General features: G+C 41.4%; 1 protein-coding gene across 1 annotated transcript; it reads right to left on the bottom strand.

The window, feature by feature from the left end:
* Nucleotides 1–1,957: 1,957 nt before the first annotated feature.
* MPC1 (mitochondrial pyruvate carrier 1) lies at nt 1,958–12,669 on the bottom strand. The gene is made up of 4 exons (XM_079971965.1): nt 12,305–12,669; nt 4,983–5,079; nt 3,738–3,870; nt 1,958–3,588 (listed from the first exon to the last, which is right to left on the bottom strand). Exons 1-4 carry the CDS (start codon nt 12,374–12,376, stop codon nt 3,570–3,572), a joined length of 321 nt encoding a protein of 106 aa, XP_079828091.1. The 5' UTR covers nt 12,377–12,669; the 3' UTR covers nt 1,958–3,569.
* Nucleotides 12,670–15,776: the final 3,107 nt, after the last annotated feature.

The raw sequence follows: 15,776 nt of genomic DNA, 5'->3' as shown, positions 1-15,776 counted from the left end.
CCGAGGGTTCCTTCTGTTATCAATGAGCTGCATTTATTATTAGTGTTAGGAGCGCTGGCACAAGTAAACATAATTCCACAAAATAGAACGTAAAACCGCCAGTGACAAATGGCAGAGATAAAACAAATGGCGATATATATATGTAAACCAATGGCTAAATCAGAAGCCGCCTAGGTTTGTGTGTTCTAACCACATGTAAGAATTGTGCAACGCCTCACGACCCATGTATTGCTCTATGACCGTATTAAGGCTGTTTTTACCTTCTCTTTTCAATTTTTACATTTTAAACTGAAGAACTGCCTTGAGTGTATTGGGAAAGGGTACCATACGAATGATAAAATATTAGTTTCATGGGATGCAGTCATTCTTAGTAAGAATAAGTGAGGCAAATGGGCATTACAAAAACCACCGTCATTAATAAACATTCTTCCTACAAATTTCAGTTGTGCTTTTTCTTGTTCACCCTCTTTTGACATCATCCTATTTGAATCATTGCAAAAAAAGAGTTGGATTTTCTGCTGTCAGAATAATAATAGTAATAATTTTAAATCCAATAATTGGGCCCACATTTCAGTAGTCATATATATATATATATATATATATATATATATACATACATACATACATACACTGGAAATAATGCCGCTAAAAGGAGCAGTCTAGGATAAGCATAGCTAATTCAGAGGTTAAAGATAGATGAGATCTGCCTAGGCAGTGGTAGACAGAGTATGTGTAATCTTAAGGATGACTGGCCTATACAGATAAAGGGAGCTCAAGTAGGGGAAGGAAAACTCTGATCCTAAACTGCCTTGCAGGACATCTTTGGGAAAAGAATGAGCTAAGGAGTAAACCATACACAAATCTGGAATGCAGCCCTAAGATGGCTGGATGATGCCTTATACACCTTCTGACAACTCCTGCAGCCAAGCTGGTGCCAAATGTATTGCTCTCCTTTCCTTTGGGCCAAATAAGTGAGGCAGAGGGGAGTCTTGTAGTCTGGGCAGCCCAAGCTTGCCATACATGCAGTAAATTCCCGTTTCGCCACATCGCTGCCCCTGAAGATGCAATTAGTTGGGATGAAACAGAGGGGTAGGTCTATGCATAAGTCATGGAGCTCCTTATCCACGCAACCTTGCCTCATTCCTTGATACTCTTTGGCTTTCTTGCAGAGACCATATCATGTCAACAGGTACCACCACCAAATGCTATTATCCCACATACAGTGGTACCTCAGGTTACATACGCTTCAGGTTACATACGCTTTAGGTTACAGACTCCGCTAACCCAGAAATAGTGCTTCAGGTTAAGAACTTTGCTTCAGAATGAGAACAGAAATCGGGCTTCGGCGGCGCAGCAGCAGCAGGAGGCCCCATTAGCTAAAGTGGCGCTTCAGGTTAAGAACAGTTTCAGGTTAAGTACGGACCTCCGGAACGAATTAAGTACTTAACCTGAGGTACCACTGTAATTCTTTTTAGTGCATTGACTCCTCTATAGTTGTAGAAAGTGCAAGTATTATTTCATAGAACTAGCACAATGTCTGCATGGTTAGATCCAATTACAGAGTCTATAATTGTGTGAGATAAGGCATAGCCAAGTGCTGAGCATCAGTTGATAATGCTGCATTGGCATTTATTTTGCTTTTTTTTTTAAAAAAGGAAAATATGGAAGTAGCAACAATGTAAGGTTTTCGGGAGCTATATCACTTAAGGAATCTGAAGTCCTAATCCATGAAAATAATTTGAATAATCTGCTATTCATTTATATTTATGTTCTTCCCAGTTACAAAGGAAGTAGCTACTAAAATGTAGAAAATCACAACTTTAGCACTATCAGTGGTCAAAGGACTGTTTTTGCACCTTCTTCCCATGGATTCCTTATGTCCTTACACCAATCTATAGATCAATACAGCCCACTTCCACATTAGCAAGTCAGTAGAAAAGAAGAGAAACTACCTGTATGCTTTTACCAACGTATGTATTAATATTAGCTTGGAAGTCTTTACAACAGAAATGAACCTCACACACAAGAAGTTCCACCCTTCATAGATTTTTCATAAATGGTAGCTTGTTTTGTTCAATCCAATAATGCAAGTACAGTACCATTTTTATTAACATAGCTGAAAAACCGTTAGTACAAAATTTTCTCAAAACAGTTTATTGCCACTAGTTTAATTAATTTCATATTGTAACTCCTTCACCTGCTGAGAAATTTTACTGCCCCCAAAGTTGTTGAACTAAAAAGAAAACTGTTCAATGTCCTCAGTACATGGTACTTTACAATTGTTGATAAAAGTCATAAGTGCTATAGGAGGAAGTAACTAGAACATTGTGCTGAAATTTATAATTCTGGTAGACCGGAGTATCCTTCAACACTCTAAAAGCCTTCATTTAAGTCTGCAGTTAAGTTTTGTATTAAATAACATTTAAAAGCTTCTAGTAATAGCTTCATGGGACAATTAAAATGGAATTAGGACACAGACATAACTTGACTATCCACAACATTCAGCATACTTGCAACAAGTGGGACATTTCAGCTCTTAGGGGTGCAGTCTACATACATTCGAGATGTAGAAATACACACATTTTTGTTCACTAGGCAAACCTGACCACAGACAACAGGATATCCAAGCACTGAATATAACGTTTACAAACAATCCACATGTGAAACTCCTCTGGTACATAGGTCCAAACAATATGGTTGTCAACCGACATAAGACCCAGGAAATTATCCCATGTTTCAGACCTAAAATGCTGGAATTTGCAATTCAGGCTCCATGCAAACATTACTTCTGCAGTGTGGATGTCTAGCAGGTCTGAGGCAGGACACATAATCCTATAAAAATTCTACTTTCCACCTACATGTAGCCTGTGCCACTCTCAGATTTTGTCTGAATCAGCCCATAAACTTTAATGAACTTCTGTTTTCCCCCTTCAGTTTATTTATTGGGGATGGGGATGGAGTTAAGACCTGAATATATGGAAGAGCACAGATACAACATTCAAATCAGTTAGCAGTCAGTCAGCAACTACTCTTTTTCAGTCAACATCATACTGCTGATAGGAGAGCCTGATAATACAATTGAATTATAAAAACAGTCAGGAATGGGTGCTTCTGAACACAAGCTCTATTTTATGGCAACTACAATGCACTTAAGGAGACAGAACTACCATTCTTGAGTACATGTGTGCCAGGCTGCCAAATACCCATTGTTAAATTCTTAAAATCAAAATGCACAATTTGGTTCAGAGCCTGTTTGTTTCAGCTTGTGAACAATTCTTATCCTCCTGAAGAGTTGTTATGTGTGTATGCTGAACAATTTCATAAATAAATAAATATAAAAATGCAGTATTTGTAAGGCAAGATGTTTGATGCAATGTTTCAAACTGCTGGGTGGTTCTTTTTAAAAGGCAGGCTACAAAATTCAGGGATGGGATGACATTGAACGTTGCCATGAATTTTAATGAAATGGTGATGCAAAAATATTGGACACAGCAACTGTGGATGGCAAAAACATTCATTGATTGTAATCTGTGGAGCACCTTTTCCATTTCCCCCTGTTAAACAGGCACTCAGTTCTTTTTTTCCAGGCTGTGAAGAAGAGAAAAAAATAAAAATAAAAAGTTGATTCAAGGAAAAGTCTCCATCCAACAAGGCTTATGAAGAAAACAAGTATGAGATAAAAAAATACTTAGTTTATCTCATTAATTGTTACAACTATTTTTTAAAAGTGTACTCACTTGTATTTAATTAATCGTCCTCCTTGGATAAGTTGTGCGCCTTCATTGGTAAAGTGACAAGCAAACAGCAACCAGTTCCTTGGCTGCACCTTATATGCAAACCGCATGAAAGTCAACGAGTAACAGCAGAGGGCTGTAAAAGTAAAATTAACAAGACTTTAGAGTATTCTAGAACTCTGACTAGGCAGTTCCCTCCATTTCTGCAATTACTATTTTAATTACATTCCAAGTGAACCTCTCTTCACACTGACAATTAGATATATGTATTTCATCATCTTATAATTACTACTGGAGCAGATGCTTTTGCTACTGAAAATGCTAAGTAATCATTGGGCTGTTTTGGGGTGTGTGTTTTTTTGCTGCCTATACTTCCTAAAAATTGTACTTCTACAAACCTCAGGGTTCCCCTAATCATACTGTGATTATCTCCCTCTTTTTCCTCAGTGGGCCTATTTTGGCTCCATTTCTCTTGGGACTAACCAAGTTCTTTAAATGATTGAAAGAATCCCACTCCTGTCACATACAGTAGTTCGGTAAATGAGCTACGAATCAAAGAGATTCCAAAGGCCTGCGCAACCTCAATTCCCTTTGATCAGTAGTTTGTTATTCAGCATTGCCAGGCATGGAAGTGTTTTGGGTTTGTTGCACCTACTCATCATCTGAAAGAAAGTGTCTTTTTGGCATTTTAAAAAAGCTATGAGCATTGTAATAAGGAACCACCTTGTTGATGCAGTTAAATATTAACTGCTTTTAGTCATTTGAAGGCTGCAGAATATATACATTGTTGTATAATTTAGTAGTTCCCAAGAAATACACAATATAGTTACACAGTGTCTGCACTCAGAGCTGCTGGCATGTGCAAATAGCGATAGGCAAACCCAAGGATGCTGTCACATATTTATAAGCCTCACAGCCTCTTTCGGCAGGACTATATCTATGTCAACTAGCAGCCCCTCCAAGTTCTTTAAATGACTGCAAGAATCCAACTCCTGTCAGATATAGTAGTTCAGAAAATCAGCTAGGAATCAAAGAGATTCCTTAGGCATGCACAACCTCAGTTAAATTACCGGTATTCTCTTTGATCAGTAGTTTGCTATTCTGCATTGCTAGGTGTGGAACTGTTCAATAAATACTATTAAATGTAGCTCTTCAAGAAATAGCAATAAATGTAGGTTGCACATCTAAGCAAGTTTGCTGAACACTAAGAATTAGTTTCATCCCTAGATTAAACATTTTACTACTTACCAAAGGTCATTCGGCCACTGATGATCTCTGGTGATTTCTTCATATCATTAATAGCAGCAATAGGGAGTCCCCAGTTGGCTACTGGCCCCCAGAAGTGCTATAATGGAGATAATAAGAGGAAAGGATGCTTTATCCCCCTGCTTCTTCATATTTTTTAAACCAGAATTTCAAGATGTAATGCTGAATAGGAGCCATCTTATTTCTTACACACTAAGAATGTGTTGGTTAAAGTGTCTGTCATCTTCTCTCCCAGTGTATTAAGTCAAATAAAATGTTTAGCATAGTGCATTTACTCTGCAGTAGGAGAAATGAAGAATGTATGAAATAACCTTACACTGAAAGTCCAATTAAGACAAAGCAAGCATTCTATGTAATTAGATATTTTTTACCTAAAAGTCATTTCTCAAGTCTAGTGGATTCCCAAGGTTTAGAATAGAAAGAAGAAGTGTACTGTATACTTTCAGGCTTCTCAAAAAGCTTCAAAATTCACATCATGATTCCTGTCACTAAGGTGTTTTTTAAGGGGAAATGTGTTTATTTGAACATACATATATATTAAGACTGGGACGCAGGTGGCGCTGTGGGTTAAAGCCTCAGCGCCTAGGACTTGCCGATCGAAAGGTCGGCGGTTCGAATCCCTGCGGCGGGGTGCGCTCCCGCTGCTCGGTCCCAGCGCCTGCCAACCTAGCAGTTCGAAAGCACCTCCGGGTGCAAGTAGATAAATAGGGACCGCTTACCAGCGGGAAGGTAAACGGCGTTTCCGTGTGCGGCTCTGGCTCGCCAGAGCAGCGATGTCACGCTGGCCACGTGACCCGGAAGTGTCTCCGGACAGCGCTTGCCCCCGGCCTCTTGAGTGAGATGGGCGCACAACCCCAGAGTCTGTCAAGACTGGCCCATACGGGCAGGGGTACCTTTACCTTTACTATATATTAAGACTACTTAATAGGATATTCAGGAATTATCAAATACCCATATTTACTGGGAAACCAGCTGAATTAGCACTGCTAATGTAAGAGGTAAGCAACAAGAATTTTCTGTGTAAGAAAACACCATCTTTAAAAGCTGCATGAGAGTTGGATTAATTTGGCACTCACTTGGATTTACTAATAATTACTAATAAAGCCTGATTTTTTTGCGGGGGGAGGGGAGGAGAATTACCAAAGGCTCAGGGACCCTTTTTGCTTCAATATGGAGTTTAATTGTATAGCATTGCTGGCTACAAAGATCAGTTCAATAGTTTCCTGAAATAACAAATGCTCCCAACACACTGCTATTTTGTTGGGGGAGTCACAAACTAATTTTGCAGCCATCAGAGGAGAGGCACAACAGCACAATTGCCTTGAACATACTTCAGAGTGCAGCGACCCCTTCAGCTAGCTGCAGCTCCTTGTTGCATTATTAAGCAGTTGCTACGTATATGTACTGGAAAGAGTCATAGCTGAACAATACTGACTTAATGAATAGCATTCATCCTTTAAAATGAAGTACTTGTACCAAATGCACCCCTCTCCTTTTTTGGCAGTGGGAGGCAGACACACCAAATGTCATTTACAATTTCAAGGAGCAGTTTATATCTCCAGAAGAGAATGGCTGAACAACAATTCTGTCTAAACTTGTATCAAGTGATAAGTTTATTGACATCTCAGGGTAGCTATTTGAATGTGGGCGTGATACTAATGGAGCAGAAGAAATAATATTTTATCTAACCCATCTACAGAAAGGAACAGCACATCAACTGTGCAGGCTTGTTCTTAACTAAGCAAGAACAGCACAATTACAACTGGCAGAAAGAAAGCAGAGACGGTGCCTTACCGTACTGTGTTATGGGAAGCCATAATGTTTCATCATTTAATTGGTACATGAAAGAGAAAATAAATAGTTGTTAGCTTTCATGAAATAAAATTTAGTATGTATATGAGAGATGCCACATATAGTTCTTCACAAAAAAGTCAAAGTACTTTAGTGTGCTCATTTAGCAACAAATCACTAAAATGTATTTTATATTCTCATGTCTTTGGAAATAAGGAGTCATAACTAATTTTATCTACAAAATATATTCAACATGACATTTTCTAAAGGTTATTGCACTATTTGAGATATCCAACTTTATGAAGAGACACAATAAGTTTATTTAGAGCCATTATATGCATGAATGGGATGTAGTAACAGTATCTTGTTATTTTAACAATGGTTCTGGACATGGTGCCCCCATTTTCAAAATAAATGCTTCTCTCCTGACCTGCAAAGGGGGAAAGAGTAGTAAAAATATGACTGAGTTGTCTTCCTCTAGCTTTAAGGTAGGGCAACAGAAGAGAAAGAAAACGGACCATAAAAAATAGCAGAGTCTTGTGTTAAATAAGGGCACAGTGTGAAGACTGAAAGAACTGCTGAATGCCTATCTTAAGAGCCATGGGTTACCAGGTTAGGAGATGCAGCATATGCAGCACTGCCCCAAGCTTCACACCTGAAAAATTAACTTTCAAACTAAACAGAAAAATGGGACAGCCACACATGCATTCAGAATGCAGGCCTATGTAAACACGTCAGAACTAGGGAGGCATACTTTGAATATTACTTGGATGGTACAAAAACTCTATTCCTCCTTTTCCCAGGTTAGGTATCTTTGGTCACTACGCCACTCTCTCTTTTGAAAGTTTCATGGTGGTAGAATCCACTTGGATCCTCTGCCAGTCACAACAAAAGAGCCACCTCACAGATTTGGAGGACGTACACGAGAAGAAGAAAGCACAGTGAAGGACAGGCACCCTCCTTCTGCACAGTCCCTTCCATGCACATTGAGTTATTGCAGGTCTCCACTTGTTTTAATGAAAGCCAAATCTTTTAAATGCTAAAGTTGGCACGCTAAGCAGGTGCCATGGGATTGTAGTTACCGGTAACTTGCACACTCCTAATTCAGGCTACTATATTCCATTATGCCTGTATCTGCAAATAATTAAAAGGCTTCATTATTCCACGCAAGAGTTTCTCTCTCAGCATCCCATGCATGACCCGTTAATCACCAATTTAATGTCTTCATTCTGTCATTCCCCCGACCTTGTGCTCTTGCAAGTCAACATATTTCATTTACTTTACCCCAGAACGATGATCCTAACTGCCCCTATGAGGTCTTCATTATCTAGGATCTTACTTAGTTTGCCTAAACTTTACACGTGCCTGAATGTTAAAAAAATTCCCAGTATCAAGATATCTCCTTTCTACTTTCTCAGGGATCATCATCTGCTTTCTCCTTTAAAAATACATATTATTCCAGATAAGGATTGCAATAAGGTGGCCTTTAAATATCCTGCCAGTCACATGGAATCCACTGTCCATGAGATCACTTGCAGCTGCAAGAACATCCAAATAAGCTGGGCATATTGAAAGAATCATCTCACTATCTCCTATTTGGGTTATGTGAGAAGGGAACCCAAACAATTCCAGTGACTAAAGATTCTAGGTTCTTGTTTATGCAGTAAATCTTGCATAGCTCGACAAGGCAAAGGACAGTTCATTGCTCTATAGTCATCTTGCCCATTCTCTCAAGAGGCTCTGACTTTTAAAAAAACATTTAATAAGTATACTTTAAATCAACACCACATTTTCAGCACTAAAATCAATTTGATCACCATAGGCACTCAACAGCATGACCAGGATGTGCTTGGCAACAGTTTACGGAGCAATAATATGTCTCTTATCAAACATTACCACCTGAAAGCCTGGGGAATACTGAAATTAGCTGAGCAGAAATGTAGTATTGCAAGCATTTCAAGACATACTCCCAAAAGTCCTTTGTAACCTGCTTGTTCTTCCAAAGTTTAAACTGAGAAGATACACTGGAAGTAGATTGCTTCAGTAAGGAAATCAGTATGGGCATATCTACACCAGAATTTCCTCTCTATCGTTTATAAACAGATGTGTACAAAGACAAAAAAGAAGCTCCATGCTAATTCCTTAACTCTTGTCATCATATGGCTCCCTTTGGTTTATGTTTGATGCCTGTCTTGCATATCCTGTTACTTTTTTCACTTCCGCTAGAAGTTAATGTTCATATGTAGGCACACTTATTTTCAGCTTGGTTTTATAAAAATGTTATCTGTTGTTGCTGGTTTTATAAGAAAATTTAACCATTGTTGCTGCTAGAACAGACTTGTAAGTAGTCACTAACCTACCGTAATCTTCCATGGAAAGAAAGAATTGGAGTTCAGTGATCAGATAGCGAAGCCTTACAAAAACTGGTTGCCATCTTCTTGTGAATCATATACACAATTACTAGCAAAAGTAATTGTGGGCTGTATTTGTAATTACTTTTATGAGCCTATTTGTAAAGCTGTGCTGGCATAGTCATGGAGATTTAATTATAAGTTATCTACAATTAAACTTTCTGTATGGCAAAAATGTAAAATTACAGATTGCTACTGTGAGATTTGAAGAGTAACTAAAAATCTGGGGGTGGGGGAGAGGGAAGGAAACCCAACTCAGATCAAAGTCAGCCCCAACTACAGGAATAAAAATGGAGAGTAAGGAACAGGAGAGAATTGTTTGCAAAAGCATAGATGCAACCCAATAATTCAATGGACTGAAATGAGGTAATCTGTAGCGCAGACAACCTTCGTTTGAAAGTTAAATATTCATTTACTACTAGGTAATCACAGTTTGTACAGCAGACTTTGAAATATATATATATATATATATATATATATATATATATTAGCTCCAAGATTTAAAAAATGGATAGTGTTGAATCAGAGATCCCTACACACACACACACACTATATATATATGTGTATGTATATGTGTGTGTGTGTGTGTGTGTATAAGTTTTTGAGCGTAGGCCAGTAGCTGAACTAACATTTATTATACCAGCTACAGAGCAATTTAGCAACAAGACTCACAAGCAACTTGGGGGGGGGGGCAGTCCCTTTATTCTTTTGCAATCTCTTACATGGGCTGATGGAAATAGAATAACCTAACCTAGATGTATTCCTACTGCTATTATCATTAGTATATTGGTTTTTTAAGATTTATTTTTTATTTATCAAAGTAGTTATACACCACTATTCATTAAAAATGTCCAAGCACTTTACAATGACAGTATATAAACCATACAATTAAAACCATATTGTTGTTGGAATGGCTATGGTAAGTGAACCAGATGGAGCTGGTAAAAGGTGGTAAAAGACAGTAAAAAGTTGTGAGAAGAGCGTATATTCTGAATGCTGGCATTAAAATGTATAATTAAATAAAGTACTGATATGAATGATAAAGCTAGTTCTAGTATATTTTGAATGATAAAGCTAGTTCTAGTATATTTAACAATTCATTAAATTAAAGTACTAGCATGTGAATTGGAGTGGTTGTCCTAACTTAAGGAAAGCATCACCATCTTTTAAAATTAAACAGATTCTTTGTCTTCTTGATTTCTTACATCCCTGCCTTAAGCAGCAATGTCAAATGACTGGGAAAGATCTGTATATTGTGCAAGCTCTTTCTATCTTGTGCAATATAAACAGCATTAGTAAAAACAGATTGGGGTCATCATGGAAATGGGCATAAAGCTCTTCTGCAATCACATCATGTTTATACACGTAGTGTATCATAGTTAACAATTGTATCATAGTTAACAGAACTCAATATTTAACATTAGCATTTAAAAACAAAGCACCCAACCCACAATTAAGCCTATTTCACTTGCACGGAACAAATCAATGTCACTTTAGAACATGGTTAATCCTAAACATAATTTCTGATCTTAAGTCCAATTCGCTCCATGTAATATTTTGTGTCTTCCCACCAGTCATTACAGCACTGCAGGTTTTCTTCATTACTCAAACTTGCTCAATCCCCTTATTCTGCATGTTGAGGTACCCAAAGGGTCCCAAAGCAGTAGCCTGCATCCTATTCTGTGGAGTAGATTCAGAACAGGTGGGTGCAGAATACAGGGCCTCTCCTTAAAAAGGGATAAATGGCAACTAGAGATGAATAAGATTACCACTACACCCATGGATGTCTCAGTATGTTCAGTAGAATTTAATCCCAGATAAGCATATACAGCAGAGGAGGATCTTCAGACACAGGACAAATCGTCTCCAGATCTCCCCATTTGGCCCATCAGGCTGTCTTCCTTAAACCACGCCCACCTTCCCCAAAGCTGTCAACCTATGTAGACATCAGGTGTGAGGCAGGTAGAGGCACAGCTGCTTCCCCTGCAGAAAGCAAGACTGAGCAGGTCAACCCACCATCCAATAGGTGATTGACAGATGGGTTGTCCCACCAAACATCATTATGCTATCTGATGACTGGCAGGTGGATGAGACCTGCCTCTTTCAAAGTCTGTGTGCCTGTGTGAGGAATATATATCTATATAAAAGATCTGGTCCACCTGGTCAAAAAGGTTCCCATCTTTGGGTTTACTAGCATTACTGTATTACTATATTCAGCAGGTGCAGTTGTCATTTCTACAACACTGAGGCTGAAGCTGCAGGGCCTGTTCCCCACCCCCACCCGCACCCCAGGAATATTTAATGTCAGCAGCCTAGCCGACATTTAGCTTCCTATATAGACGCATGGGATGCAGCAGCAGCAGAGCACTCTTGGCCCTTTCACCTGAACGGGCGGGCAAGATGCTTCCACCGCGAGCCGGCAAACTCCCCGCGCAGGCCCCGTTCCCAAGGACACCGAATGCCAGCCGAGCCTCAAGGGTCACCCTGGGCGCAGGGAGGCCCGATTTCGCCCGTCTGCGGATCAAGAGATGCCCATTTTGAACCACACTACGACCACCCAGAGATGGGAGCGCACGGCAACTCAACGGAGATCCTGACAGGAGAGACCAGGTAGCAGACACGACACAGACCGCAAAAAAGAACTATACAGTGGTACCTCGGGTTAAGTACTTAATTCGTTCCGGAGGTCCGTTCTTAACCTGAAACTGTTCTTAACCTAAAGCACCACTTTAGCTAATGGGGCCTCCCGCTGCCGCCGCGCCACCAGAGCATGATTTCTGTTCTCATCCTGAAGCAAAGTTCTTAACCTGAGGTACTATTTCTGGGCTAGCTGACTGTGTAACCTGAAGCGTATGTAACCCGAGGTACCGCTGTATTTCTCCCGAGCCAAGCGCACACGGACTGGCAGCCGCGACTCCAAGCCCTCCCGCCCCCGTGTTTCCCCTTTGATGCGGAGACGGAGGCTGTGTGAATCCACCCCACCAAATGCGAGACGCGCCCGCAGCTCCTTCCCCTTCCAGGCAGCGGGTGAGCGGCGCCCTGAAGGCCCCGCGAAGGTCGGCTCGGCCGCGGGGAGAAAGACCGGCTTCTTCCTCCTCTCGCCCACCTCATGAGGTAGTCCCTGAAGTCTTTGCTGCGCAGGTAGTCCACGGCCTTGCGGGCCAGCGCCGCCATGGCGGAGGCGAAGGAGCGACGGAGAGCAGGAGGAGAAGAGCCACCCGCGTCGTCGCCTCTGCCGCTTCCAATGACAAGCTCCTCAGGCGCGGAGGGCGAGACGCCTCTTCACGACCGGCTTCTGCTTTACGGTAACGCCTCCGTTTTCATCTCAACCCGGCTGCCCATTGGCGCAAACGGCGGCAGCGCCCTTTCTCCTCATTAACTTTCCAACGAGGTGCCGTAAAGCGCGGGAGGGGCCCCTTGCTTAGAAGTGCCGGAGGCCGTGGCGGGGGGGGGGGGCGGTGCGGGAACTGAATGCCACAACATTTAAAGCCAAATTGGCCTTTCACCTCCCGCCCCCTAGCCGGGCGATGCGTCATGGTGGGCAGGGCTTCTCTGAGCCTCTATTGGTTGCGCGCGAGAGTCTGCTTGCTTCCTATTGGCGAGGGGCGGTGGCACGGCGTGCTGTTCATCCCCCCCCCTCCCACCATGGCTTTCAGTTGGCCTGTCAAGGGCAAGAAGAATGAATGGAAGGAGCTGATGAGGCCACAGAGCGGGTTTGTTTCTTATTCTTCTTTTCACTATGGCGGATGTGCCTGGGATTGAGGCCATCAGCTGTGAAGGGAGCGGTCCCCTCCTCTTATTTCAAGGGCAAGGCAGGCTGAAAAGTGTTGTCAAAGGGTGAAGACACTGCATTCTCAGCCAGGGTTTAATAAGACTGTTTTTAGAATGGAGTTTAGGATCAGGATTACAACACTCCCTACTACTTTTTGGACAGTGTGCTCCGGTGTGTTGGATATTATTTTTATAATTATCTTTATTTTTATTGATATCTCACTTTTTACCCCATTTGCACCACTGGCACTCACTGTGCTTACTTTTGTTGATCTATACACCATAACCCTAAGGTCTGTTTTTCAGTTATGCACCACCACTTCAGATTAGTCATATATATATATGAGAAGTTAGGAGTACTTACTTATAAGGGACGGCTGCCCCTATGGTCTAAAGTTAACCACTGAGCCTCTTGGGCTTGCCGATCACAAGGTCAGTGGTTCAAATCCCCACAATGGAGTAAGCTCCTATTGCTCTGTCCCAGCTCCTGCCAACCTAGTAGTTTGAAAGCACGTCAGTGCAAGTAGATATAGGTACTGTTGTGGCAGGAAGCTAAACGGCGTTTCCGTGTGCTCTTGTTTCCGTCACGGTGTTCTGTTGTGCCAGAAGTGTTTTAGTTATGCTGTCATTAGTTTATGTCTCAATTCATTAGACACACACACAGATAGGTACTCAATTTAAGTACAGTAGATAAACATGTCATCTTTATAACTGGGGGGGGGGGGATAGATTGTAAGTCTGAGGGCAGGGGCTGTCTTATTTAATTGATTCTAAGTAAGCTACTCTGGGATTCTGTTTGGCTGAAGAGTGGGGTACAAATGTTATAAATTATTTTAGATCCGCTCTTTTTAGTTGCCAGGATCCCCCCCCCCCCTGCAGTTCTTTAAAAGTAGAAGTGAACTGCTGGTTTTCCACATTTAAATCAAAACACACTGACAAATATCTAGCTAGGTCATACTCAAGAGTAGACCCACTGAAATAAATGGACAATGGGTCTATTCTGAGTATGACTAACAGTGAATATTACCTACTGTATATTTAAAACAGCTACTGGATAGCTCTCAGCAGCTTTCAATTTCAAAAGTGCAAGGAGAGTCTTTATCTAGAAAAGATTATTTTTAACCCAGGGAATGCTGCCTTTTAACATGACTTTTAGCCTCTTCTAAAGCAGGCAAACAAGTTGGATGGTTGATGTTATCTTTGGTTAGAAGCAAGAGATAACGGAAATGCCTGTTTCCCTGCTACCTTTGGATATAAACAGCACTCTTTATGAACTAGGTTAAGCTTGCTTCATCTCTCTATATACCCTGCAGCTCTTCCTCCTCAAGAGAAGTTCTGAATTCTTCTTGTTGCTAACAGGGGCTTTTAAAAGAAGAATCAGAACACCTCCACACAAAATGCCACTTGGGGCTCACAGGGGCAGTTTCTTTGACTATATGAGTGAGAGACAAATAACCCTTCACCTAATTTGTTCATTATCATCACCTTTGATCCAATTCCTCGACAAACACACACAAAAGGCCATTTAGGTCGATAAGTGGTGGATTATTAAACAGTGAGTATGCTGGATGGAGGACTGACCTGAACACTGTAAACACTAATGTCCTTTCCAAAATAACTGGGATCAAGGGGAAAGTGTCAGCTGCTCAAGTACAGTTTGAACTGCCAAGTTTTTACAGAAGGCTGTGAACCAATCCGGGGCTTTTGTCAGGCGTAAAATCCTTCCTCCATAGACAGTGCGATCCTATATTCACTAGTTCTTGAAGTCTTCTGAAGTGGAGGCTCTATCTGCTGCTGAAACCACTCCTGCAGAAGTGCCTCCGCACATTATGCAAATGCTTCCCCAGTAAAGTTCTCCCTGCAGACCCCTGAAAATGGAGTACTAGGCAGGCCTGTGCACAGGAAGAGGGGGCAGCCGGGTACACTTTCCCCAGGCCTTGGAGGGCTAAGCAGGCTGGGGGCCCCACCAGAGACTGGCTGCTTTTTGGTTTGAGTTTATAGCTATTCTAAAAAGGCTCCCACCCTGAGCCTCAGAGAAACTCTGCACTGGCCTGGTCATAGGTGAGGCATGAGTGGCATGGGGAGAAGTATACAGACATGATATACTAACCTCCCACTATGCAATTCAAACACACCAAGCATCTATATCAGGACAGGACCAAGACAGCACCTAAACCATCCCCAGCTCAGGAGGAGAGGGGAAAGGAAAAGTGTGCCAGGCGGAGAAATCTTCCTATATTATTGGAGTCAATGAGAGAGGAACTGAGCTTGGCTTCTATGGCTCTGAGAGTCTTGGTTCTAAGAAATGTGTTCTCAGAATGGTCCTGAGAACCTTATTCTGAACAGTTTCTAGGTTCTGAAGTTTCCTGCAGTCCCCAGATCTCAGCACGGTAGAGGATTCACCCACTCTAATTTTTCAGAATAGGCAAACTCGGCCCTCCAGATGTTTTGGGACTACAACTCCCACCATCCCTAGCTAACAGGACCAGTGGTCAGTGATGATGGGAATTGTAGTCCCAAAACATTTGGAGGGCCGAGTTTGCCTATACCTGGGTCAAAGTTTTTACCTTCACATCTCCATATATGGAGAGCTTCCTGCATCCATTTCATTTTCATAGCCTGGATATATATTTTTTAATCATCTCCTAGAACTGGAGAGAAGGAACCTTAGATAAACAGCAAAGGAAGTGTATAGCTAAAGCCCACAAGTTTTGTTTTATCTTAATTGGATCACATCCACAGCATGGCTTGTATTCAGTGTAGCACTCAGCAAATTGTTCTGTCAACACAAGCATTTCTCGCG

Source organism: Podarcis cretensis (genome assembly GCF_951804945.1).
Source record: "Podarcis cretensis genome assembly, chromosome: 3".
In the NCBI taxonomy this organism is placed as follows: Eukaryota; Metazoa; Chordata; class Lepidosauria; order Squamata; family Lacertidae; genus Podarcis; species Podarcis cretensis.
This window is presented reverse-complemented; position numbering and strand designations above follow the sequence as displayed.

Bases quoted from the DNA above. Each gene is read 5' to 3' on its own strand.
- MPC1 (XM_079971965.1), bottom strand. From the start codon at position 12,376: ATGGCGGCGCTGGCCCGCAAGGCCGTGGACTACCTGCGCAGCAAAGAC. The intron at 5,080-12,304 runs GCGAGAGGAGGA...TCTCCATTATAG, and splicing joins GGGACTACCTCATGAGGTGG to CACTTCTGGGGGCCAGTAGC. The intron at 3,871-4,982 runs GTAAGTAGTAAA...TTACTTTTACAG, and splicing joins CAGTGGCCGAATGACCTTTG to CCCTCTGCTGTTACTCGTTG.